General features: G+C 43.0%; 1 protein-coding gene across 4 annotated transcripts in view; it reads right to left on the bottom strand.

Annotated features, from left to right (window-relative positions):
* LOC108412178 (E3 ubiquitin/ISG15 ligase TRIM25-like) overlaps positions 1-16,547 on the bottom strand; it is a 56,134-nt gene that overhangs the window by 21,589 nt on the left and 17,998 nt on the right. For 2 of the 4 annotated variants that reach the window (XM_017684101.2, XM_037537413.1), the window contains exons 5-6: positions 390-449; positions 147-206 (exon numbers count right to left, since the gene is read on the bottom strand). In XM_017684101.2, the coding sequence (XP_017539590.1) occupies positions 147-206; positions 390-449 (120 nt within the window). Of the gene's footprint in view, positions 1-146; positions 207-389; positions 450-14,883; positions 16,376-16,547 lie in introns of those variants that run through there. The other 2 variants (XM_037537414.1, XM_037537415.1) reach the window with 2 other exon arrangements.

Here is a 16,547-nt window from a genome sequence, read left to right as displayed (position 1 = left end):
CTCAACCGTTAATATAATAACATGAGTGTGTGTGAGTGTGTGTATGCGTGTGTGTGTGTGTCTGTGTGTGTGTGACCATGACTGTGTGTGTGTAAGTGTGTGTGTGTGTGTGACTGTGTGTGTGAGTGTGTGTGTGTTCTACATACACTGTAGAAAGTCTTCTCTGGTTCTCGGCTCTGAGGATGATATCGTCTGAACTGCTGCAGCTGTGGAGACACACAAACACACTGATTTAACAGACTGAATGAAGGAGTGTGTGTGAGTGAGTGTGTGTGTGAGTGTGTGTGAGACTGTGTGTGTGAGTGAGTGAGTGAGTGAGTGAGTGTGTGTGTGTGTGTGTGTGTGTGTGTGTGTGTGTGAGTGAGTGTGAGTGTGTGTGTTCTACATACACTGTAGAAAGTCTTCTCTGGTTCTCGGCTCTGAGGATGAGATCGTCTGAACTGCTGCAGCTGTGGAGACACACAAACACACTGATTTACCAGACTGAATGAAGGAGTGTGTGTGTGAGTGTGTGTGTGTGTATGAGTGTGTGTGTGTGTGTGTGAGACAGTGTGTTTGTAAACCTTAAATATGGTAAGTAAGCACACCAATACCAGTAAGCACACCAATAAAGTGGGGACGTGTGTCATTTTGGGGACCAAAAATCGAGTCCCCACGAAGTTAACCATTGCAGCATGTCTATTTCGTTGAGCTGAACCTATCCCCTTAAAATCTCAAAAGTCCCCAGCATGAACAAAAACTCGAAAAACAGTGTGCGAGTGTTTAGCGGGAACTGCTCAAAGTGTGTACACGCCCCCTGTGGCCAAAGACTGTAAAAACAAGTGCGGACGCACACTTGATCACGTGGTACAGCAATGCTGAACTCTGATTGGTTGAAACGGGAAGCAATCATTGGAACTGTGAGCCAATGAGGTACCACCTTAATCAGGGCCGCAGTTTCCTAGCCAGCAGTGAGAAGCCGAGCTAGCCCAGCGCGCGAGCTGTGTGAGTTAAGTTTCCCCGTCAGGCTGAAGGTTTTAACCGCTCTGTGTTTTACTAAACGAGCTGTGTTTGTATATGTAACACCTACTCAGCGCGGATTGGATAGAAAAGTGTCTGTAAAGCTTTTCACTCATATGACTGGCTGAGCTGAACAGGAACCCAACAGATAATTGGCGCGAAAACAGAAAACACTTCTGGGAAATGGAGTTCTTGCACATTTACAAGGAAAAACAAAGAAAATAACACAAATACAAATAAACAGGACATTTTTAAGGGTCCTACATTCTCCCCCCACTGAAAAACCAGCGTGTCCCCATGCTGGACCCACATTATATCAAAAGTAAATGCTTTCTAGGCTTAATACACCTGCAATAAAGTTAGGTCACAGGAACTAGACATGGTGAAATCACAGATGCATTTTTACAAGCCATGCATAAAGCTAGGGGGTTACACCACTAGGCATGATAACTGTTGTAATGCAAAGGAAAATACATAAACTCTCTTTTGGGCATTTTAGCACTGCATTGCTTAGTTACCACTGGTTCTTTACTTGGATGACCCAACCTATCATATGTTAAACGCTCAGCGGGCCTCTTACTCCTCTCTGACCTTCTCAGGCCTTCCGTTACCTCTGCCCCATTTGCACTAGGGTTATCATCTGTCCCCTGCTCACTCTCGCTCTCTTCTACTTCACTAGCAGGTGAAGATACTAAAGCCTCGGGTAAAGCATCAAGTGAGTCACACTCTAAAGGAGTAGCTACTCTATCAAGGGGTAGATGCTCAGGCTCCCTTATTGTCTCTCTTGACTGCCCTTGGTCACTCTGGAGATTCTGTGTAGTGTCCTCAACATAACTCTCATATTCAGATTCATTATCTGAAAAATACTGTATGGCACACTTTTGATCCTCACTAGCCTCAGCTGATGTTAGATTAGAAACAGGTTCAGACGACTTTGGGTCAGAAGCTGCTTCCTGGTATTTGGTCTTTCTTCGCCTAAGAGCTCTTGGGGAAGGAACTGAACGGAAGTCATCTTCTGGACTTAACCTTACCTCTTGCCCAAGGCGTAGGAGATGATTACGATGCATGACTTTTGGGGACCCATTTCCATTCATGGGCTTTAGACGATACACAGGCAGATCAGATAGTTTACTCTCCACTATGTAAGGACTCTGACCCCATTGATCAGCAAGTTTCTGTTTTCCTTTTAGACCAAGGTTTCTGATGAGAACCCTGTCTCCTGGACTCAAACAGTGATAGCGAACTTTCTGGTCATAGCGTTGCTTGTTGTTCTGGTTCATCTTTGCAGAGGCAGCCTGAGCTAGCTGATAGGCCTGTTCAAATTCCCTTTTCATCCTGGACACATACCTCATATGTGATGCAGTTGAGGCCCCGTCAGCAGAGATTCCAAAGCACATGTCTATGGGCAGTCTAGCCTCTTGGCCAAATAAGTGGTAGTATGGGGAGAAGCCGGTGGACTCATTAGGAGTGCAATCATAAGCATGTACAAGGTGAGTAATGTGCTGGCTCCACTTTGACTTCTGCTGTGCGCTCAGGGTTCCCAGCATATCCAGCAAAGTTCAATTAAATCGTTCTGGTTGGGGATCTCCTTGATGGTGATATGGTGAGGTCCTCGATTTCTTTACTCCCAGCATTGTCAGCATCTCATGGATCAATCTACTCTCTCCCTTGATCAGAGTGGATTCTGGTGGGCAGGCCATAGTGAATGAAATATTTCTCCCACAAGCTTTTGGCTACTGTTACAGCTTTTTGATCTTTGGTGGGAAAAGCTTGTGCGTACCTTGTAAAATGATCTGTCACCACCAGGACATTGCATATATTCTGAGAGTCTAGTTCAATAGACAGGAAGTCTATACATACAAGATCCATGGGTCCAGAACTACTCAAGTGGGACAAGGGAGCAGCTCTCTGAGGTAGTGTTTTCCTCTTAATGCACCGGTCACAGGTCTGACAATAAGCCTCTACCTCAAGCTTCAAGCGAGGCCAGAAAAATCGGTCATGTACTAGATCATAGGTTTTGTCAAAACCCAGATGTGCATTGTCATCATGCAGAGATTTTAAGACAATGTTATGAAACTGCTTGGGAAGCACTAGTTGTTGTCTTTTTCTCTGATCAACCAGCCTAATGTTTCTGTACAACAGTCCTTTCTCTACCGACAGTTTGTCCCATTCCCTCTTCAACACCTTGATGTCAGGATGTTTTTTCCGAATACTTGTAACAGGCCTATTCTGACTCAGGGCCAACCAAATTTCCCCAATACAAGGGTCACTTTGCTGAGCAGCCTGGATAGTACCTTTACTGAAGGTAGGAAGCTGATCAACTCCCACTCTGGTACTCTGACAGTATACTTTAGGAACGGCTGATGCATGGGCCCCCATTCCACTCACAAGGCAGCTTGGTTGAGAGCTAATCTCACTATCATGGACAGTCCCTGGCACACAGCACGAACACCCGGAGCTGGAATTTCTTGCCAGTCATCATCTAGCGAAAGACTTGCATGTGGCCGTCTGGATAAAGAGTCTGCATCTACATTCTTTCGCCCTGGTCTATATTTCAGACCAAATGTGTATGTAGACAGGGCTGACAACCATCTGTGGCCTGTAGCGTCCAGCTTTGCTGATGTCATTATGTATGTCAAAGGGTTGTTGTCCATTCTGACCTCAAAGGGAACTCCATATAGGTAATCGTGCAGTTTGTCCACCACAGCTCATTTTAACGCTAAAAATTCCAGCTTATGTGCTGGGTACCTCTTCTCAGATGGGGACAGACTTCTGCTGATAAAAGCCACAGGTCGCAATTGGTTGTCATGCTCCAAATACAAGACCCCACCCAAGCCATCCAGGCTAGCATTGACATGCAACACATAGGACTTCTGGGTGTCAGCAAGTCCTAGTCAACTGAGTTTTGAGCTCATCAAAGGGCTCAGTGATTTTGACATGAATTTTATTCTGAATCAACTTTCCAGTGTTGGTTTTCAAGCTGGCATGAGATACAGAGCCCTGAAGCAACTCATGGAGGGGACGACAGATTCTGGTTGAAATCCTTCACAAAACGACGATAATATCCACAGAATCCCAGAAAAGATCTGAGTTCTGACACAGTCTGAGGCTTGGGCCATGCCGACACAGCTTCTATCTTTGATGGGTCAGTGGATATTCCATCTTGGGACACAATGTGACCAACATAGGTGACTGACGTTCTCCCAAACTGGCATTTATCCAGAGACAGCTTCAACCCTTCGTCACGTAACCGGTCAAGAACTTTAATGAGTCGCTCCTCATGTTCTTCTAGAGATTTACCGAACACGATCAAGTCATCCAAGTATACCAAGACCTCCAGGAAGTTCATGTCTCCAACTGCGCATTCCATGACCCTCTGGAAAGTGGCAGGAGCTCCAGAAATCCCTTGTGGCATGCGTTCAAATTGATAAAATCCTAGTGGACAGATAAAAGCTGTCTTTTCCTTGTCAGAATCGCTCATAGAGATCTGGTAGTATCCACTTCTCAAGTCCAGAACGGTGAACCACTTGCTTCCCGACAAGCTATGAAGAGCGTCTTCAATTCTTGGGACAGTGTATTGATCAGGGATGGTTCTTTGATTCAGGGTCCTGTAGTCCATGCACATCCTGACCTTGCCTGACTTCTTACGAACGACTACTATTGGAGATGCATAGGGACTTTTGGACTGAATGATGCCATTCTCCTTAAGTTCCTGCAGATGCTTGCGCACATCATCTATGTCAGCAGGAGCTAAGCGACGAGATCTGAAAGGTTTTTAATCAGTCAATCGGATCTCATTTTTGGTACTCTTAGAACAGCCTACATCCCACTCATGACAAGAAAACACTTCCTTTCTCTCCATCATTTTCTCACAAAGACAACGCTTTGCCTCTTCTGGCATAGGAGAGTCCCCAAAATCAAAAGAACGGGGAGACAAGGTAGTGGTAGGTTCAGAGATAGGAGTCTTTAGCTGGGGTACCATAGCGACAGGAAAGATGCTGGCAAGAGGTGTCCCTCTACTCAGAACAACAGGCTTACTGGACACATTTCGCACCAAGACCACTACCCACTTCTGTCTCAGTACTGAGGCAGGATGAACTTCAGGTCTCACTTGTACTTCTGCTGAAGTATTTGCATCCTCGTTCTGATCTACTAGTAGGAGTGAGTTGGTCAGTTCACCAGGTAACTTGGGCATGCCAGCAACTCGAACAACTTGGCAGGGCTGCAAAGTGATGGGCTTGGGCTGAAAGAACCATACAGTACCTTTTTGTTCTAGCTCATCTAAAGCTACACTAGTCTCTTGTAGGGACTCATAAGCTTTCCTGATCATGGGGTGTATGGTCATAGTGTTTAAAAACTGTTCCCCACCCTGAGTTCTACATGAATCAAAAAGCTTCCTTACAGTCTGAGTGTTTGTTCCCACTAAAAGTGCTACGGGGGTTTTAGAGACAGGGTCAGGACACACTAATGCTAAGGTGTCTATAGTTTCCTGCACCCCTGCAATTCCTCCAGTAAACTCAAGTTTGACTGACAGATACCCATCATAAGGGTACTTGTGTGAACTAAGCCCCCATATTTCCAAATCTTCTACTGGCTCTACTGGCAAATGTGTCAAATGAGCATCATAAAATGAGGCTGACTGACGGTACATCTGAGACTGTTGTCAGCAGCACTGGAGCACCACAGGGGACTGTGCTCTCCCCCTTCCTCTTCACTCTCTACACATCAGACTTCCAGTACAACTCGGAGATGTGCCATCTGCAGAAATTCTCGGATGACACTGCCATCGTTGAATGTGTCAAGGGTGGTCAGGAGGAGGAGTACAGGAGACAGGTGGAAGAATTTGTTGCTTGGTGTCGACTGAACCAACTGCAGTTGAACATATCCAAGACCAAGGAGTTGGTGGTGGACTTCCGTAGGTCTGGACTACCCCTGCAGCCAGTCTCCATTGAGGGGGTTGATGTGGAGACGGTCAAGACCTACAGGTACCTTGGTCTGCATCTGGACAACAAAATGGACTGATCAACAAACATGGACACCCTGTACAGGAAAGGACAGAGTTGGCTCTATTTCCTGAGGAGACTTTGGTCCTTTAACATCTGTAAGAAGCTTCTGCAGATGTTCTGTCACTCAATCGTGGCCAGCATTCTCTTCTACGCTGTGGTTTGCTGGGGAGGCAACATGAAGAGAAGAGATGCATCAAGGCTGGACAAGCTGGTCAGGAGGGCCGAGGCAGTGGTGGGAGTGGAGCTGAACTCTCTGGTAACAATAGCAGATAGGAGGACTTTGGATAAACTGCTTTCTATCATGAACAATGATAGTCACCCACTTTACACCATCATCATGAAGCAGAGGAGTGTGTTCAGTGGCAGACTGCTATCACTGAGCTGCACAACGGACAGACTCAGAAGATCAGTCATTCCGAGAGCCATCAGACTCTTCAATTCCTCCCATCGGGGACGGGATGCTGCTGCTGACTGAGTTTAACCCAGTCACACTACATGGACATTATTCAACTACTCAACCGCTTAATTATTTATTCACAATTACACTTCCCCAATCTCTCTTACACTCAATATTCACTTTACAGAACTATATTATTTACATGTACATATTAATAATTCTATGGCACATCAGTCACTTTTATAACTTTTATAACCAATGTCGGTTGCACCTTGCACTTTGCTCTGTGAATTTATTTATTGGCTGTTAGAAAAATCTACTGCACTGCTCCATCTACAGATAGTTCTTTAACTTGTACAGAAAGTTTCTATACCCTTATATATTTTCTATTGTTCTGGGTTTGATAGATGTTGAATATGTTTCCTACTGTATTGTGTTGTTGCTGCTGGATGCCTAAATTTCCTTCGGGATCAATAAAGTATCTATCTATCTATCTATCTATCTATCTATCTATCTATCTATCTATCTAAAAGCTTCTGTACAGAATGGTGACCTGAGAACCACTATCTAAGAGTGCTTTAGCGTATATATCCTCTATCTGAACAGGTACCTCAGAAGTGGGACCCACTAACCCCATAGGTATGTTTGTGGTGCCTACGGATGCGGATGAACATTGGGTGGAACGTGTTTTAATTGGAGCCCGGTGCCGTTCCTTCACAGAGCCCCAGTGAAGTTTCCCTTCATCCTATCAATCAGTTTCCTGTTAACCTTTCTCAAATCTTCAGCCCCTTTGCATTCTCTTTTGGTATGTCCATCCTCTCCACACCAATAGCAGAAAATGCTCGCTGTTCTGGGCTTGGCTTTTGTGTTTTCTGGTGAAACTTCCCCTCGCTCACTTTGTTGAACTTTCTCAGTTCCTCTGGTTAGCTCACTGGTTTTTGACCTCACTGTAGCCACACTCAAAAGTCGAGTAACCTGACCTGACAGCTCCTTTACTTCTTTCTTTAAGCTGTCCAGCTCAAACATCTTAGAGGGTTGTGATACAGCAATGGTTGCAACTTCGGCTCTCACTGTTTCTCTAGACTGAATCCATTCCTCCTCCTCCCTAGCCTCTCTTAGTAACTGGGAAAAGGATGGTGGCTCACGCAAAGTATGGGTAATTCGAAGCCTGAGGGCCACCATGTCGTCTGTTAGAGCACCCTTCACCAGCTGCTCCATTCGTGTTTTATTCAGATCTGCAGCTTCAATACTTCCTTTAGACAGGGCTCTATGGAGGAGTTTATCCAGCCGGTACAGGAAAGAGGAGATCTTTTCTCCCTTCTCATGGTAGGTGTGCCTAAACTTTGCCATTAGGTCTGCCCCACTTTCTGTAGTGCCATATGCAGTATCAAGAGCAGCCAGGTAGTCTGTAGCAGTTGCAGAGGGGTTGCTACCTTTTAGAAACCTAATAATATCAACAGCAGGCCCCCTTAAGCTTTCTACTATATGCTGCTTCTTTGCTGCCTCACTACACTGCCATTCACTGACCATTTGGGTAGCTTGCTCTACCCAGACATCGTACTCTTCCTCACCTGGGGGGACAGGTCTAATTCCTGAGAACAGCCTCAACTTTCTGTAACTAGGCCCATCAGGGGATACTTGACCACACTTGTCAATCAGTTTGCCTATGGTATTCACTAGCTCTGCACTAAGATCAGCTTTAGGGGGTTGATTTTTCTTAGCAAAGGACATTACATCATCCATAGATTTACCTTCCTGCTTTAGCAGTTCACACAGCTTGAATTGGAATGCGTCATCCCCAGAGCTGGAATTCACAAACCTAAACTGCTGACTAGATGTACAGGCCAAGGCCCTATCTCCCCTTCAATGCCAACCTCAGACGGCATGGTGTTTTGATCTAGAACCGTGCTGGTCTCTACTAGTATAAATGCCTGTTTGCCGGTGGAATCCCCACGACGACCCCTTATCCTAGTACGCCCAAAGACCTTGACTGTTCCTAACACTTTCAAGATAGCCTCATCTGCAGTCTCCCTGGGAACCTTACCCAGTACAATGGCATAATCTGGGTGTACATCCTCTTAATAAAAACAATTAATATACACAGTTTTGGGAAAGAAATCCCAGCGGTGCCTCCAAAAATGTAACACCTCCCTAAAGGTGCCCAATATAAATTTAGGGGGCGTACATCTCCAAAATACAAGCCACTGAAAACTTCAGGTATGGTTTAGCCAAATAAGCTAACAATGTATGAATATTTAAATGGTGCCTCCATAAATGTTACAGTTACCTTATTAAATAACAATGTGTAAAAAGCGAAATTTAGAAGAAACAGCCAACACGTGATCTAGAGAAAATAAATGAGGCGCTATTTATTTAGCTCTCTGAGTTTATCCCTCAGTAAAAAAATATAAAAATGAAATTAAATGAAGAAAAGAAATAATTCCAAATCAAGTCTCAAATAAATCAGATGCCCAACTCTCAAAGATAATAATAAAAAAACCCAACCTAACACATATCCTTTACACCCTGGTTAATGAAATACAATAAAAGAAATGAATAAAACTACCCTTCGTTTAGACAGTGTGCATTAAACACTCAGCTCAGTAAACACACACCTAACGAGTAGAAAGTAAAACTCCCATGAAACAGTTCAAGCGCTTTTCGTTGGACCCTTTACGTTGGTGCGCTTTAATTTCACTCCAGAAAGCGAAAATGACTCGACTGAGTCAACCGAGTCAGTTGACTCGTTACTCACTGTTCAACAAAGCTCACTGAGGTGGCGTCTCCGGTAACCATGACAACAGCACTCACGGTTCACGAAGTTCTCCGGTGAAACGCAGCAGTCCCAGCACTCACAGCGGGCAACACCGCAGTCTCCGCCTGGCATGAAGTTCAGGACGCCGTACGAATCCCGGCCGCGCCGCTCCGCACAATTGTTAGTAACCGCAGCTCCCCCAGCTCTCAGTCCGCTGCTGTACACCAGTACCCCACAGTCCGGCTGAGCTGCTTCTCCAGCCGTTCCGCAATAAAACTGAACTGAAACGCTGCGGTTGAGCCGCTATATAGCGTAATACCGCCGTAACTTTGTGATACAACAAAGAAAAATCTATAAAACGCTCCGGAGAGTCAGAACACAAACTTCTCTCCTCCACTGTCTCTCAGTCCCCCTCCCAGGCAGTGACGTTCCCGTCTTAGTTCCGTCCATACTCAGCGCGGATTGGATAGAAAAATGTCGGGGACCGCGCTCCGGGCCGGGCGGAGACGTGGACGGTAGACTGGTGTTAGATGGGCTTTAAACGCTTCACTGCTGTGACGCATTAATATTTAAACCTTCAGAAGTCGAACATGTTTCCGCCGTTAGCGCCGCGCGTTTTCGCAGCGACATCGTTTTGTTTACAGACGCGTTCGCCATTCACTCTTTGATTGCCCCCCCCCAACACCCCCCCCCCCCCACCCTGCAGTTTCTATTTCACAGTATATCGTGTTCTTTAACTGAACGCGCTGATCAGCCCAGCCTGTAGACGCGTACTGAGCACAGGTGCTTCAGAGGTAGAAGGAAATTGTGGATAGTCTAGTAATGATAATATAATAATATGAGCAAAATGACACTGACACTGTTATGAAGTGAAATAATTGTGAATAATGTAATGTTTGCTTTTATTAGACCTTTAATTTTACAACTATACAACTAAAATATGACCTTCAATAACTGACTTCTGTTTGTTCAAATCCAGTATTGATGCTGCAAGGGACGATGGCAGTCTTGGAAGACTGGTTAATGATGACCACATTAACCCCAACTGTAAAATGAAGAGACTCATCGTGGAGGGAAGGCCACATTTGTGCCTGTTTGCTTTAAGAGACATCACACCTGGAGAGGAGATTACGTATAATTATGGAGATGGTGATTGTCCGTGGAGGAGTGAAGTAAGAATGTCACTTCTTGTACCAGTAGTGGATAATTAGATGCCAAACAGTGAATATATTTTTAAGACATCATATCCATAATGTAAATGGAGGCTTGAAAGGAAAGGATACTGTTAATCTGAGTTTATGTAAACTATATAGAGATGATCAGAACAGTGCCAGTCAGTTACAGCATGGTACGGCTCACGTGTTGCGTGCTGTTTCCATAGCAGGATTTCCCTTTTATTTTGTGTTTAATAATGACTGTTGTGTCCATTTTAGGTGATAAAAAGTGGAATGGAAGCGGACAACAATCATCTGGAGTCAGAAGGTGCCTCTGGAGATGATCAGCACTGCATCAAGCCTTCGCAGCACAAACCTGCTTTTGGTGCCCAGGTAAGCAAACTGCTCAAATTCAAGCGTGTTCACACAGGTGATGCGAAGTCTGCACAATGTGTAATTGGTTGTAGTCAACCAGTACCAGGAGAGTCTGGCTGCAGGCCTTCAGACAGATGCAGTCTCAGCATCAGTGACGTCATGCACTCTCTGCCACAACGGCAGAAATAGCCCAATGGCACGTTAACTTCTGGCTGCTGCTGCTGCTTAGAGACATCATCACTTAATCCATTTTTTGTTCATAACATGGCTAGAGAGTGTTTAATGTACCTCCCTGTTGAAAAAAAAAATCATGGAACCCTTTAAAAGAGTCTGTTGGTTCTTGGTGGTTTTCAGTAGTCACTAATGGTGTTCCCTGTTTTCCTGATGGGCTGATATCACAGTGTAAAGGATTCTGATCGTTTTATCAGGTCTTCTGGGATTAATCCAGGTACATTTAATTGTTTCCTAAAGCCCTCTAATGGCAACCATAAAGCCAGTTCCCATTAGACAGGCAAAACCACCAAGTTTTATTCCTACCAGCCCTGCAAACACAGTTACATTGTGACAGCGTCCTGTTTTGGTACCCATGGCGTCATGTGCTTGGTGCTCTCTACGTTGTCACAACATTGAAATGTAATTTCTCAGAAAGTTATGACAACATTGTCTGACAACTTTCTAGGAAGTTGTGACAACGTTGATGAGAAGGCGAAAGTAATCAATACTACATTGTACGTTGTCACAACCTCCTAGAATCCTTAATACGTTGTATTTTAATCAATATTTCAGTTTTTGATGACTGGTTCTAATCGTCATCATGGCATTCATGAGTTTCAGCAGTAGTCTGTTTGTTGCTGTAAATAAACCCAACGTTCTTGTCTTATCATTGTGTTTCCATATTTAATTACCCTATTATAAGTATGGCAGCGTTATTATATATTCAGTGTAACTCTTATTGCCCAGCAGCACGCATTTTGCTGTTTTTCCTCATAAGACCCACAAAAACACTGTGGCAGAGTGTGCACTGACGTCAGTAGCCACGTTTACATGCAGCCTGAGGCTATTCGGAATACAATTTCTATCCGATTGAACGAGGTGGGTAAACCTCTAAATAATCCATTAAATAGAAGAATAACAGCCATGTACCACGCCTGAATCCGATTACACTCCAATCAGAATGTGTAAGAATGCTCTGTGCATGCGCGGCGTGCATAGTGAGAGTTTATACATGGCAGAGCAGAGCAGAAACTGGTCTGCAGAGGAGACGAAGTTCATGCTCTGATCTTTAAAAGACGGTGGTGGGACGGACGTCCAGCTTATGTATCTTGGAGCACGTCGTCTTCCTCTCTGCCTTCTTTAATAAGGACATGTGACGGACGTTTTCCTGAGTCTGAAGTCATTTTAAAGCAGTTAAAAACAAGCACTGCTCACTGCTGCTCATCTCACTCTTCCTGGACTCACAGGATATTTACTTTAAACGCTACACCACGCATGCACATCATTTTGCATCGGATTACTTGTAGTGAGCATTTAAATGAAGATTTTCATCAGATTGTTGAATAGAGTGAGCATAAACACCTCAGTCTGAATCTGTAAACTGTATTCAGTCGGATTGGCAAAAATCTTTGAATGTAAACGTAGCCATTATTAGGCTGCTGGTGCATGTCAGGCTGAGAGTGAATGTCTGTTCATATACCTCAGTTATGGCGTTTATGCACTGCTGCTCCTTAAACCTGCTTGGCATGTATTAATCCCTTCTGCTTTTCACGTGGACTATGCACATCTACCTCATCGCCTTCAGAGATGCTCTTCCTTGATCACACTGCATTTGCTAACCTGTTGAGCTTCTCTCATGCAGACTGCTCGGCTGACCCTTCCATCTCATGATGCTGCACCATTTGCTGTTTGTTTTCTAAATCTAATTTCATTTACTCCTTACTAGGGTTATCTCAGTACTGTTACAAGGTGCCTTCTCTCACAGTGCCTTTTTCGCCACCAGTATCTACAGTAGCAAACTCTTTCACTGCTGTCAGTTTACTGCTCTTGGCCTGCTGAGCCATTGGCTTTAGACTTAGATTCTGTAAAGCTGCCATGCAATATTTTGTAAAATTGCATTCAGTGTCCAACCAGTGCCATCTTTGTGTTTCCAATCTTGCAACCTTTGGCTTGTAACTTGTAGCAACCTCCTCTTCAGGTGGGTATGGGATCATGGAAAGCTCATTATTAGCTTAATTGTGGTGTGGAGGGAGTTATTTGGAGTAAAACAGAAGTCATCTAGCGTTATCAGCTTTCTTTCCCTATTGTGTGTTCTGTGTTCCTTATTTTACACTATATTGAATGCAGGCTTTGAACTAGCAAACTGGGTTTATTGGTAATTGTTTTGTCTGTTTCAGATGAAAAAAAATGCCGGCAGTAATCGTCTGGAGTCAGAGGTTGCCTCTGGAGACAATCAGCATCGCACTCAGCATTCACAGCTTGAGTCTACTTTCTGTAGCGAGGTATAAAACTGCCCTTCCCCCACTGAGTCCCCACACTGTCTTAAAAAGTGAAGGTTTTACACAAAGTCCTCAGAAGACATGCACATTAAAATATTATAATTTTAATCTAGAAATATTTCTTTTTGGTGTGTTTAGCCTAAAAATACTTTCTACAACTTGACAGTGTTCAGTTTAGTTGTAGTGTGCAAACATTGCTTTTGCTTTTGGGCTTATTGGTAACTGTTTTGTCTATTTCAGATGACAAAAAATGGAATGGAAAAGGACAGTAATCGTCTGGAGTCAGAGGTTGCCTCTGGAGATGATCAGCATTGCACTCAGCATTCACAGCTTGAGTCTACTTTCCCCAACCAGGTATGAAACTGCTTATTTTCATTAGTTTTTTACATGGTAAACGTCAAGTCCCCACAATGTACACTGTAGTCTACCAGTGTTGGCAAAAGATTAATTTCAAATGACAAGTGGTGCCCATTATTTAAATGAAAGCTTTGCACAAAATTCCAACAAAACACTTAATTTAAAATATTTTTCATTTTCTAGAAGAAAAAAAAATATGTCTGTGTATATATATATATATATATATATATATATATATATATATATATATATATATATATAATTATTTTTGTTTTGCATAATCTTTGCTTTCTGCACATTTATGCTTTTTGACCTGGTGTTAGTTTGCTAAAACACTTGCACTTTTGGGCTTAATTGTTAAATATTTTTTTCAGGTGACAACAATTGTAATGCAAGAAGATAGTCATCATCTGGAATCTGATCTTACTTGTGGAGATGCTCAGCAGCAGAGGTCTGCATTCTTAGTTCAGGTAACAAAATGCTTTATTTTTGTAGTTTTATAAAACATGCACAATTCACTCTTCTGAATATAAAATAGCTAAAGTATACAGCAGTGTTCACATGGAAGCTATGTTATTTTTTTATAGCTTCATGATGCCTGCTCTATCAGTAGTGTTTATAGCAGTGATGATGAGTATGTCCCTGGGTCTTCAGATAGTAGCTCAGATGAAAGTTCCTGCAATCGCATGATTTCAGTTTCTAAAACAAAAGCCAAGACAACAATGAAAAGATGTAGTTCCCACAGTCCTAGCAGTGGTCAGTCCAATGCTGCAGCCACAAATGAATCTGAAGTTGTACCTGACCAGTCAAGCCCTGAAATTGTACCTGACTAGTCAAGCTCTGTTTTGGTGTATATAAAACTGAACACAAATTAAAATGATAAATCTACTGTATACCTTGCGTTGAAGCCATTTGGTAGAGCCACCTTAACAATTTCAGTTTTCAGTCTTATTGCATAGGTCTGTATAATCACCCTAAAGCAGAGGTCACTAATAGGTGGACCGTAGTCCAAGTCTGGACCCAAAGGCTGTTCCATGCTGACCTGGACCTATAACCGATAAATTCTGGATAATTATTTAATTACGACAGGGTGGTCCTATTTTAGTCGGGGTATCATTTCTAGTCATTATGGTACCGTTTTAGCGGCCCAGGAAACTCACAGACCAATCGCATGCTTTGTAAATATCACACGTGACACTACTCAGCCAATCAGATCTGTGCATTACAATGAGCGCAGAGACTTGACGGAGTCTCCATTCGACTCCACTCGGGAGGGACGAGGCAAGACACAGCAGTCAGAGAAGAAAGTGAGTCAAAGGGAATTTATTTCATATGATGTGATCTGAAAAGAAAACTGACAATAAATGTTGAAATATCACTGAACTGTACTTTTTGATTTGACTTTCAGTTATGGACTACATAAGGTATTGATATTCCTACTAGGCTACTTCAGTAAACAGCATATGGCACTGAATCATAATGGAAGTTATGATGTTCTGGACCTTTGCTTGATTTTTGGTAACTGAACCTTATTGAATTTTAAGTAAACGCCCCTGCCCTAAAGGTCAAATTTGGCCTTTGGCCAACTTGCTAAAATGATGCAAGATATTGTATTTGTTCAGTATGCATCCCTTAGCCTATACTTTTCAATAACTGTGTTAAGGTGTTGTTTGTGGTGGGTTTTTTGTGTTCATAATGTATTTTTTACCAGGAGACGTATTCATTAGTAGTTATTTCATATAGAGGCACAGTTATACTGCAAACACTTTGAAACACATTTAAAACGCATTGACCACATTTCTAAAAAATATGGCAACTTCCAAAATCAGGACGAAAAATAAGTCAATGTTTTCCTGTTCAATGGATTTAAGGAAAAGAGACTGCTTGGTGTAAGATCTTTAGCACATATTAGCCCCCTATATTATTGTTAAGTGCTGTCGAATTGTTTCCAACCCCTGGAGACCATATTGATGGTGTTTCTCCAGAATATCCTGGTCTTCTGTTTGGGTCTTCTGGCTTTCTAATGGCCTTGTTCATTGTTCCTCGCATTGTATCTTCTTGCTTGCCCTCCACTTCCCAACTCTTCCAAGCATCATTGTCTTTTCCAATGGTTCTTCTCACAATATTCCCAAATCCCAAAGAGTGTGTCAGTTTATTATCTGGACTTGGAATGAAAATTGAGGCTTGTTTTGATCAAGAGCCCATTGGTTTGTTTCCTTTGTTCCCTCAAAAGACTTTGCCAGCAGTTCAAATGCATCAGTATTTCCCACCTTTTTTATTGACCAGTTTTCATATCCATAAAGAACCACAGAGATGACCACAGTCTGGACAGTTCTGATCTTTATGTGGAGAGATGGATTTTTGCATTTGAAAGTCTTTTCCAGTTCAATTTTGACTGCTGGGTCCTTTGTTGTTAATCAGTTAAAGTTGGCAAATGCTGTCCATCTCTTTGGCATCTTCTCCATCAGTGCTACAGTTAGTGCTCTTTCTTATTGTCCTAACCTTAGTCCTCATATTGAGCTGAAGTCCCATCTTTTCACTCTGTTCTTTAATCTTCCTTATAAGGGCCTTTAGGTCTTCTGGATTTTCTGCTGCAAGTGTCGTGTCATCCGCATATTGAAGGTTATTGATGTCTTCCACCGGTCTTGAATCCTCAATCATTTTCCTCCAGTCCTGCATCTCATTAAATGTTCAGCATACAGGTTGAACAGGTAAGGTGACACAGTATAGCTTTGACTAACTCCTTTGCCAATGTAGAACCATTCTGTTTGTCGGTTCTCTGTCCAGACTGTAGGAGGTTTCTCAGTAGAATGATGACATGTTCTTGTATTCCCATCTTCCTGAGGAATAAATTGCATAATTGCATAATTTTGTGTGGTCAACACAAAGACTTTGTTGTAGTCAAAGAAGTACATGTTAACTTCCTTGATGATCTCCTTGGCTTTTTCCATAATCTAGCATACATCAAGAAGGGTTTTGTTGATTGATCTTTATTTTCATCAGTCCTGTCCA

The sequence above is a fragment of the Pygocentrus nattereri genome, chromosome 4, assembly GCF_015220715.1.
Source record: "Pygocentrus nattereri isolate fPygNat1 chromosome 4, fPygNat1.pri, whole genome shotgun sequence".
NCBI lineage: Eukaryota > Metazoa > Chordata > Actinopteri > Characiformes > Serrasalmidae > Pygocentrus > Pygocentrus nattereri.
The sequence above is the reverse complement of the archived record's forward strand: the minus strand, read 5'-3'. Positions and strand labels throughout refer to the sequence as shown.